General features: G+C 42.1%; 1 protein-coding gene across 1 annotated transcript; it reads left to right on the forward strand.

Annotated features, from left to right (window-relative positions):
* Positions 1–6,781: 6,781 nt before the first annotated feature.
* TMEM252 (transmembrane protein 252) lies at positions 6,782–10,964 on the forward strand. Its single transcript, XM_010725602.4, has 2 exons — positions 6,782–7,806; positions 8,792–10,964. The coding sequence occupies exons 1-2, from the start codon at positions 7,457–7,459 to the stop codon at positions 9,045–9,047; spliced, it is 606 nt and encodes a 201-aa protein (XP_010723904.1). The 5' UTR covers positions 6,782–7,456; the 3' UTR covers positions 9,048–10,964.
* The last annotated feature ends 727 nt before the right edge of the window (positions 10,965–11,691 follow it).

Below are 11,691 nucleotides of genomic sequence, written 5' to 3' on the forward strand. Positions count from 1 at the left end.
CCTGTCACTAACCTAATATTAGTTCTTACTAAGAGGAGTCAGGCTGAACTGTTGGAGCTTCCTCAAATGCCCATTTGATTCAACACTGAGATGGGTAAACCATTTCCAACAAATTACACATCAAAGCATGCATTGTAGTTACAGAAACAAATAGAGATATTTCTCATTTCTAGCACCTGATTCATGCTTGAAAATTATTGGTAAAAAAATATTTGAAGACTTTGTTATCCTGGAAAATTTGTTTTTCTATAACTCTGTCACAGGATATTGTATCTACCTAAAGGAGGAATTTTTCATCTTTCCCAGGGCAAATTTTGATTACATAACATTCTGAAAAGTTGCAGCTATAGCAATTTAACTATCTAATATTATCTGATATTTGATTGTAGAGTTTAGGCAATCTGTTTAAATGACATCAAAAGAGAAGGGTTTCAGAAGGTTCACGCTAATCACAGTGTAATATTTAACCTTATTTGAAAGCAATTGGGAACTCTTGCTTTAATATTAAACCATCCAGCACAGCCAAACAGCTGGTTGTAATCTCTCTGTGCTTTGTTAGAAGAAGAGCTGTCAGCTGTTTCTCTAAAGTTCACTTTTAATTTGCTTTTGACAAAACTGATGAAGCCTTATAGCCAAGTCTGAAGATCTGACTTTGCTCCTGCTGTCAGTAACTAATAGGCTAAGAACATACATGTCTTGCTTTATTTCCTGTGTGAATGAAGTATGTACGAACAGAAAGAGAAAAAATGGAAAGATTTGTGAGAAGTTGGTATATAAACTTTGAAATGAAAAATAATGCTCATACTTTTTCTCCTTCAGCACATTTTCTCCTGAGATTTTTTACAGATGATACTTTATCACTTGATTACTTGATAGTAACGCAAACGTTGCTCACAACTTTTCCCAGCCTCTTAGGTGTCATGTAAGATGTGGTAGCTTTGAGTATGAGACCAATAGAGCATGCCTGAATTTACTCTTGTAGATCCTTTTTTCTGATTTGACCCTTATAGAAGAGCGTAACCTACATATTATCTTTATATCTATCTAGCTATCGAGATGTGGCTCTGGGCAGCCTGGCCTAGAAGCTGGCAACTCTGCCCACAGCAGAGGGGTTGAAACTAGATGATCTTTAAGGTCCTTTTCAACCCAGGCCATTCTATGATTCTATGTATATAACAGTTTTTCGATAGAAATAGTTGGAAAAGGAAAGAATAACATCTGCTGAGTAAACCCTTATTTTGTTTTCCTTCTTCTTTTTTTTTCCTTAGCAAATTCTGGAAGATCCATTGACAGTCTTTTAAGGCAGAGATAATTTCACATTACATAGGAATTTGTCCCATCACGTCTGATTTTTCTGACCATGTTTCCAGTGTAACATCATTCTAACCTATTAAAATGTTATCACAGCTACTATATTTCTTGAATTTTCTTACACCATATGAGAGTAATGCTAAGCAGGTAAGCAGGTAAGTAGGTGAGCAATCCCAACTTTCATTTGTTTAGTAAACAAACAAAACACAGCTTCTAACTTTAAAATTCAGAACAAGTACCAGAAAATAAACAAAAGAAAAAAAAAGAAAATAAAAACATTTGTTAAAACTCAAGATTTTCTCAGCAATTTTAAAACTTTGTGCCTAACTTCTCCTTATTGTAAGTATTAATATTTATTGCTCATTTGTTCTGCCTTGTACACTGTTGTATACTATCTTTAACAGTCAGGGAAAATTCTCAAAATCCTACAGCTTAGTATTCTCAATCAAATAATTTCATGCCCCTTTTGAGCATTTCTAGAATACATTAAACTCAATTGCTTTTATGCAGTTCAATCATGCATTCATGATTCACAGCTGGACCTCATAATGTCACAATATCTTCAAAGACAAAAGGTAGTACTGATGGAGTTCACCCTCTTAGGTTCACATTTCTCAAGCAGGGGATTGGCCTGTGAAATACAATTTTAATTTTCATATTGCTGCTTCTCTTATTGCTTCTTAAACTCTCATAATCTCTCAAAACCATTGTAAATAATGCAGGTATGCTATGGAGAAAAGGCTACATCTGCAGAGGTTAACATCAATTCCCATGCCCTGAGATGCATTTTTTTAATGAAAACTAGAACTCCCAAGAGAGGCCCATTGCTGTATTGAATTACTGATAATGTTGTGCAATATCCTTTAACTACTTCTTTCCAGTAAATCTTGTCTGTCAGGGATGACAGAAGGGGACAGAACAGAGGAACAAACCTTGTTTGAATTTTGAGTTTTCACTTCATTAAAGGTAACACATTTCCAACTAGAACAAAAATTCAAATTTCTGGTAAAATTTCACTTCTTAGTAGCATCAGTACCTGTGATTTGTAATGTGATAGTATCTTATATACTACTATGGGTTAATAACTGCTTCTGTTACATTCCACATATTTCCATTAAAGTTTCATTTTCAAATTTCCTTTTTAACTATTTTTTTTTTATTTTAAAATGTTGCACTTAAGAGATACTAATAGAGACTGTGTTTGTATGTCACACAACTTTCATTAACATGTGTATGATTTCACAGCTTTCTTTTTGAATAGCATAATTCCAAAAACCAGTTTGTGTGAAAACTGCATTACAGGTTTCAACAGGATACATGGTGAGCAATGACCTTTTCAAGTGAAATGCTGATTCCAAAATAGTCACCGTGGTCAAATCGTACGGTGGAACATCCATTAAGTTCATTTCTAGTCGAACTTCCTAAGAATTGCTTTTTGTGCATCTGGACTGCTACCTTTTGACCTTGGTCTTCAGCCAGGTCTGCTCCACAACCTTTACACTGTGCTAGCTACTCCCTTTTCCCACCTGACCCTCATTAGCAGCAAGTTTCTTCCTGTTTTGTAAGAGAAAAAGGAAATCTGCTCATCCAGTCTGATGCAGCCTGTGGTACTCATTGCCAATAAAACAGCCTAGCTGACATGCAACAGGGAAGTTGAAAAAGGCCAGGAATGAACACTGAAGAAAATAAAGCAACAGAAAATGAGAAAAATAACAGAACCCTGAAAATTATATTATGGAGCTAATCCAGGCCTCTCATCCAACATTCAAAGATGTGATTCAAAATGAAGTGCTGTATTCAGCTCGAGATACCAACAGCTTGTGGACATTGACTTAAGTTTGCTGAAACCAGCAGACTCCTACAGCTTGCAAAAATGGAAAGACCAACAAACACAGAACAGCTGTCAGGCCTGCAGATTCCCCAGGCCGAGAGCTCCATTCCTCCTTCCTCACAGCACCATGAAGGACAAACCCCATGTTACTCACTCATTGCCTGTTCATCTACACAGTTATTTTAGTGAGTGTTAAGTGGAAGCTGAAGCTGAAGCATCACAGAAGATATGAATTACAGCAATGACATGAGCTTCATTAGCAGTCCTGAACAGCTCAGTGTTTCCAGTTGCATAGTCTGAAAGCATCAAAAGCCCACTGAAGTAAGGAGAATGATTTTGTAAAGTTATGTATGTTTAGCAGGTAAGGATAAAGTGCAAAATACATGGGAAAAAACGCCACTGTAGTTCAATTGGATCTGCTGGCTTACAGGGCAAAATGAACTGCAGGAAGAATGTACCTGACTGTATGGGACAAGGAAGCACAGAGCTGAGGGGCACTCAAAGACAGCCACATGCCAGCAAAACAACGGGCTGGGGTCTGTACACTGGGCAGGGCCAATGTGAACCCGCCCAGCCTCATGTTCCCGTGGGTGCCTGCAGCCCACTGCCAGTTCCCCTGCACACCTTCAGCTCCTGACACTCTCACAGACACAGCTAGCTTTCAGCAATCTCCTGCCCCATCTTCCCCAAAGGCAGCAGATACAATTCCCCTTCTTCTCTATGAAGAGAATTACCACTCAAAAGAGATTCAGAGGAAAATCTGCTTGGAGCCTGGTCTCATTAAAATCTCCAGAAGGGTTTAAATCTCCATAAAGACAAGGAGTAGGAAGTGAGATGAAACCTTGCAAACTTTGTACGACAAAAGTGGCAGCGTGCCAAAAGTACTTGCTCCACCCTGTCTGCCTGTGCCCCTTCCCATCAGGAGGACTGCAAATCCTTTAGGGCAAGTTCCCGATCTTTACCAAGTGACTCAGCAGTCGGTATCTCCCAGGGCAAGGATCTGCTGTCTTACAGCGTTCTCTGCAAGAAGAATACAAATGAAGAGCTGCAGTAATGCTGAGCCCTATTTCTGCCTCCATTAGGAAAAAGAATTACGTCAGTAGTTTCAGCAGTGGAGCACAGTAAAGCATCATGACTGATAGGTCATTTTCAAGGTGTTCAATTGCCTGCCTAAGATGTTTAATTAATTAAATAGAAGTGTTTAATTAAACAATTAGAATGTTTAACTAACCCTGCAATGACAAATAGCTTAGTCTCACTTTTGTAGCTGACAGGTGTCTAGGATCCTAATCTCTAATGTCATTGTGGATCAGGCCATGCAGAGAGAAAATAACTTTAGCTGAGACTGAAATTATGTAACCTTTTAATTTTTCAGCCTTTCAGACACCCATTCAACATAATGGCCAGATTTCTAGAAATTGTTGTAGCATGGTTCCTTTTCTGGGTCCAGTAATGACACTGATTGTAAGAGCAATGGCTTCTATTTCGCTGCTCAGTATAAGGTGCGGCATCCCAAAGACGATGGAGTTTGGTGATCTTTCTACCTTCTTCCACTGGGACCTTCTCTTCTCATAGAAGAATCTGTTGCCTGAGTGCTGCAGAGGAGCTCCTGCATGATAACTTTGACTGCGTACCATCTCAGGCAGATGCTCGGAGCCACAATGGAGACAGAGTGTTTGGGCGCTCTTTTGGCTTCTCCATCTCTGTGGGGTGTCAGGTTGGCAAACTGCAACTCTCTGACACTGTTGAGCGTGGCTCTATCTTGACAGGACTGAGGAAACAATTTTGCTGCTCAGAGAGCAGCTTAGCACACAGTGCAGCAGGTGTTACCTCAGAAGGAACATCTCCCTCTTTTATTGATGTCTGTATAGGTACAGAATGTATCTACATATCTAGATATAGATTTACCATCCACACTGTCTAGGCGTGTTGACAAGACAAGGCAGAATGTTTTTAAACTAAAAGAGAGGAGATTTAGGTTAGATGGTATGGGAAATTTTTCACTGAAAGAGTGGAGTGGCTCAGGCTGCTCAAAGAGGTTGTGGGTGCCCCGTTCCTGGCAGCACTCAAGGCCAGGTTGGATGGAGCCCTGGGTGGCTTGAGCTGGAGGGTGGCAGCTGGAGCGCAGTCCATGGCAGGAAATTGGAACTGGATGAATCCTTGAGGTGTCTTCCAACCCAAGCCCTTCTATGATTCTGTGACTCTATGATTCTATGACTCTATGTCCATTCTGGCTTTGAGTCAGTTTTAGCATCAGTTTTGTGAGTTCATCCTCCAGAGTTGCTGAAACACAGCTTCCAAATGCTGTGCAAGCTCACAGCACAGAAGCTGAGGGCTTGTGGGTATCACCATGGATGTGCAGGCAAACTGAGACTTCACAGAATCAGAGAACTGTAAGATTTGAAGGGACCTCTGGAAACCATTGAGTCCAACTAACTCCCTGCTAAAGACAGTTCTCTGCAGCAGGTTGCACAAGAAAGCATCCAGACAGGTCTTGAATACATCAAGGGAAGTAAACACCACTGCCTCTCTGGGCAGCCTATTCCAGTGCTGCATCACTCTGACAAGTACTTCTTTGTGTTTGTGTGGAATTTCCCATTAGCCACCAAAAACAATCTGCCTTCATCACCCTGACTTCCACACTTAGATATTTATAAACAGTTCCCCCTCATGGGAACTAAAATCCATTAAACTACTTGCGAAATCATACCCAGATTGCTCAGTGGCTCAGCGTCTGGATGAAGATCAGAGATAAGTGGCATCCAGCATCAGTCAGTACTGGGACCGCTGCTGTAGGCTAGATATAAGGAAGTCGTTTTTTATACGGGTGGTGAGCACTGGCCTGGGTTGCCCAGAGAGGTGGTGGAAGCCCCATCCCTGGAGGCATTCAAGATCAGGCTGGATGATGTTCTGAGCAACCTGAACTAGCTGTAGGTGTCTCTGCTTACTGCAGGGGAGTTGGACTAGATAGTCTTTAAAGGTCCCTTCCAACTCAAATAATTCTGTGTTTCTATAATAAAAGCACCAATACATAACACTCCTCTTCTTTGTCTAAGATGGAAACTCGGTACAGAGAGCTCAAATTGAGCAAGCTTGACTGTAAGCTACAGCACTGCAAAGCAAAACATTACCGCTCATTACAAAATATATGCAATTCACAGGAACATGTGGAGGAGTTTTTCTTATAATGAGGACTAGAAAATTAACTTGACATTAGGTTAAGGTGCATTCTTATTTCTAATTTCTGGGTAAACTTTATTATTATTATTATTATTATTATTCCGTAGGAAATAGCTTAGCGACTAGCACATAGTGCTGAATCCACACACACTGAAATGCTAAGCAGCCTGGATGTGAACAGTGGACATCTGTCTTTCTGGTGGCTGCAGGCAAAGATAATGGCAAGCCCAGGAATACTTTGAACTAACCCACCTCCTGCCTGGGGGTAATGCTGTACAGGCCAGACCCACCTGGCAGAGCACAATAGTGATAAACAGGTAGTTAACACCTGCTTTCCAGGTTACATCATATGGAGATATATGAAAAGATATCAGAGGCTCAAGGCACCTCAGTGAAATGTAAATGGCAGATTTCTCCAAGGCACTCTGGAGATTCGGTGTATTCAAGTCCTTCTGTGAATTGCTATTGTGCACAATGATCTTGATGTCACAATTAATCTGTGATGTCCTCATATCAGATGCTGACAAGAGTGTAATCAATCAGTGGGAAAGTTATTTCCTTGTCAGAATTACTGAGCGAGACCATACAGTAAGGGAAACTACACACGAGCATGAGTTTCAGGAAACTATGTGTGAACGCGAGTTCTGAATACCTATATCAGAAAATATAATTGGGTGACAGGAAATACGACCTGATGGGATTTTGAGAAGGCACTGAAGTGCTGAAAGAACTTGACTTACTTCACATGGTTTATCATATCAGCTGTAAGTTACCTGGCAGTCTCTCTGCCCTTATCTGCATCTTAACAGTGCTTTGTATTCCTTTTTTGTTGTTGTTGTTCTTCTTTTTAAGACAGATAGATACAGAAGTTGTTGTTCATCAACCAGCAAAGTGTGTAGCCACTGTTCATTGTGATGAATGCAGCAGTTCAGTAAGAACTCCAGAGGTAGCAGTGGCAAAAAACTGGTGCAGGAAGTTTGTTTGCTTCCCGTCAATAGGTTTCAGATTACAAATTAATCTCGAAAGAGATTATGACTATCTTGCAGAGTTAATGAGTATCTTAAGATTGTCTGTTTCTCTTAATTGTCCAAAGGCCAGTCAGTGCTGAGGTGTATAAAATAGTGCTGCATAAAGATGAGAAGCACAGCTGAGACAAACAGCAAACAAACAACGGGTGGGAGCTTTGTGCTGTGTCTGCTGGGAAACATGAAAAAAATTGTTTTTTCCCTCATTCGTCTTTCTGTGTTCTTACTCAGTTTCTCCATCATTTGCCTGGGAATCCTTTGCATCTACACAGGTTCCTCTGCATGCAGATGCGGGAATAGCAAGTTGGTTGCTTACTGCCTGTTAGCTCTGGGACTCCTGCTCCTTGTGACTGGTGTTTTCTGGAGCATGGTCCATGAAGCCATGAAATACGGGGCCCTCAGCAACATCTTCACGAGAAATCCTGGCCTTACAGAGCTCCGTGTCAACACCATAGACAGGTACGTGCTACAGAACTGCTGCCGATGAATGACAGGGGAGAGATGCTTAGTTTTAAACATACTGTGAGAATAGAAGTGCAATGCAAGAGCCAAAAGCCATACAAAACAGCAAGTAAGGTAAGGTATATGCCTGAAAACATGGCAGGTTGCACAGAAAGCTCCAAATCCATTCATAGAGGGAGCAGGTACAGCTGCACTGACAGCAATGGAGATCCTGCCAAAGCATCACTAGTTGCACTGCAATGGACCACACGGGTTGTGCCCTGCAGGCTGTGCTCCCGTATCGCTATTCTAGCCACTCTGCTCAAGGAAGTATGCAGCGTGCTACAGTTCCCTGTATGTTCCTAGCTAAAGTATTATTGCATAACTGTCCCCACTATTTAGGAGCAAAGTCTGATGCTCAGAGAGAGCATCTTATACTGACTGGTGCTGGGCCTGACAGTGTTTTTTACAGCGTCACTGGATACAGATTACTTTTCACAGACTATTGTGGAAACTATACCAGAAACACTGGCAGTGGGTATTCTGAAAACACTCTGCATACAACATTCAGCAAATTTTGGTTAGATAAGCAGGAATATGCTATGTGTAATTTAAAATTGTGGAAAATAATGACTGTTGTAATACTAAATAAATAAGCTACGACAGGCAGCGATCTCTCTCTTTTTCCAAATCGAACTTACCTCTTGCACTTGCTGAAATACACCCATGTGTGTTTGCATGCCATACATGGGGACTCTTTCATATCTGAATTTCTTGTTTTAATAAAAAAAGTTTGTGGAGAAAGACACAGGTAATGAGCTCAGCTATGCCAGCTCCTTTGCAATTATGTATTGCACATCTTGAACCTTGCCTGGGTTTCCATGTAAGGCTTAAGCCTTAACTAAACTTTGGAAACACAGCAGATAGCTCCCCACCAAGCTCTCAGAGACAATTCACATTTCACCATGATGCACTTCATTTCAGTTTGCTGCTTTTCTTTCAGGCCTGATTTCTACCCGCCATCTTATGAAGACAGCACTGACCCTGAGAAGCAGACTTTCCCACTACCTGTGGCCTCTGCACCAAAAGAGCAAGAAGTCATCAACATCCCACCACCGCTGTACAGCGAGAGCAGCACAGAGTCCGTCAGTGAGACGAACGAGCCAGAGCAGCCCCCACCATATGAACTACCTGGCCAGGTCTTGAGCCCCGTGCAGGAGTCAGGTGTTTGGGCAGCCTCACAGAACACTGTTTGCTGATAGCAGACAGGCAGACAAGGGACCTCAGACAGAGCACGGGACAGCCGGGCAAGGATGCATGTCAGTGCTGCCTGGGCCTGCATCACCCAGGGCAGAGCTACCTGGGAAAAGCACTGTTTGTTTACATGTTTGAGTGGAGCTGGAGGGGGAATGCAGAAAGGTGCTTAGCATTTCAAAGAAGAAGGAGGCTCTCGAGTCTACAGGGTTTGCTTAAAGAAATGCCACCCAGTGTGATCACAGTGCTTATTCACATGGAAATAGTCACCTCTGTGTAACATTACCAAGGGACAGCAAACAAGCTGTCGGGTATGTCAGGAGAGCATAGGTAGGGTGCATCGAGAGATACACACTGCTGTTACTGCGCAGCCTGCGGGAAGCACTCGCTGGAGGCTGGTGCTTACTCAGTGGGTAAGAGACAAGCCCTGCCCCTCCCACAAGGTGCAAGCACTGCTGCTCTGACAACCTGTCCATTACAGTGCTGGGTGTAACTGCAAATCTTTCTGAAATAAATGTAACAGTAAGCAGCTCTGAGGAAACAGAAATCAGTGGGAAATCATCTGCTAGCTTCATTCCAACTATGGCTTTAAAACTCAATGCTAAAGCAATTCTACCCAAAAGGCACCAGGGGCTTTGTTACTTAATCACTGTTGTCTGATATCTTCAGTCAGGTAAGGAAATATGCATGCAAGAAAGTTACCTTACAAAATCAGATCCATTAAGATTTGCATGAAATAGGAAAAAAAAAAAAATCCTACTGCTCAATATTGTGTTTTTTGAATTGGACATAAATGAAACCCTAACAAGCTGTTTTTTCATAAAAAGTACCACTACTTTTTTCTGCTTACCACAGAAATACTCTTGACATGCAAACAAATATATCTTGGAAGAGTCGATGTCACTGACAGTAGGAGTCATTTCTTATGCTGCGAGAAAGATGCTAATGATGGGAGAATTTCCTGAGAGCAGTCCTGCTGAGAAGAACTTGGGGGTTCTGGTAGATGAAAAACATGAGACAACTGTGAGCGTTTGCAGCCCAGAAGGCCAGTGGTATCCTGGGCTGCATCAGAGATGGGTGACCAGCAGGTAGAGGAAGGTGATTGTCTCCCTCTGCTCTGCCCATGTGAGGCCCCATCTGGAGTACTGCGTCCAGGTCTGGGGCAGCCAGTATAGGAAAGATGTGGGACTGTTGGAGAGGGTCCAGAGGAGGGCCACAAAAATGACTTGAGGGCTGGAGCACCTCTCCTATAAAGACAGGCTGGGAGAACTGTGCTTGTTCATTCTGGAGAAAAGAAGGCTGTGGGGACACCTTCTTGTGGCCCTTCAGTATTTAAAGGAAGATTATAAACAGGAGGGAAATCCTGTTTAACATTTTACAATGATAGGACAAGGGGGAATGGTTTTAAACAAAAGGAAAGGAGATTTGGATTAGATGTAAGGGGGAAGTTTTTCACTGAGAGAGCGGGGAGGTGCTGGCACAGGCTGCCCAGAGAGGCTGTGGGTGCCCCATCCCTGGAGGTGTTTAAGGCCAGGCTGGATGGGGCCTGGGCAGCCTGAGCTGGTACTTGATCTAGTGGATAGCAGCCCTGCCTGTGGCAGGAGGCTTGGAACTTGATGATCCATTAAGTCCCTTACAACCCAAACCATTCTACGATTTTAAGGAGCTTCATGCTGTTACCAGTCCTAAATGTCTTGCGTCTCACAAGGAGTTTTGGCTGAAAGTCCTCATCTGTGGTTTTATAACAACAGCTGACTTGGGAAACCTACTAATTCACCAGCTTTTGTCTGGAATTTGTAACATTTGTAGTAACTGAGTATTTTTGTAGCATAATATATGTTACTGAATGTTATGTAAATTATATGTTATGCAAAATATATGTTACTACTGAATTTGTGAATAAATTTTGTATTTAAAACTAATGCCATGTATTCACTTGTATGATACAAGGTGACTGTGGTTAAAGGAAAGTACACAGTACAAAACCTTAGTACAACACTTCCTGACTGCTGAACAGACAATCCTGATTAGGTGTACAACTCCTCAGAGCGAACTATCATGGTGGAAGAACCTGCTCAGGCCCTTCTGCAAGCTCTCTAAAAGCAGAGCTTTTAGATTTGCTCTTACTTAAGCAGCTGCTTTTTGACTTGCTCTTATTTAAGAGCTGTGAGGAATAAAAATGGGACTCATAAAGTACTGGAAAGAGGACAAGCTTGGACTCATCCTTTGTTACATGCTTCCTTCCTTCCTTCTGCAAAATCACAGAACAAAACTTGCATCCAGGCCACTGCAGTCAATAATTTCAGATAACAAGACATATGTCACAGAATCACAGAATCCATGATTGGAAGGGCAGGGATTGGAAGGGACCTCTGGAGGTCACCTAGTGCAACGCCATGCTAAGGCAGCTTTCCTACAGTAGGTTGGACAAGGCGGCATTCAGGAGGGTTTTGAGTATTGCCAGAGACTCCACAACCTATCTGGGCATCCTGCTCCAGTGCTCTAAGAGTAAAGTAAAAAACAAAGTAAAGTTCTTTCTTGTTTTCAGATAGAACTTCCTATGCTCCAGCTTGTGCCCGTTGCCCCTCATTCTGTCACTGGGGCACTGCTCAAAAGACCATGGCCCCATCCACTTGGCATCCACCCTCT

Source organism: Meleagris gallopavo, chromosome Z (assembly GCF_905368555.1).
Source record: "Meleagris gallopavo chromosome Z, MGAL_WU_HG_1.1, whole genome shotgun sequence".
NCBI lineage: Eukaryota > Metazoa > Chordata > Aves > Galliformes > Phasianidae > Meleagris > Meleagris gallopavo.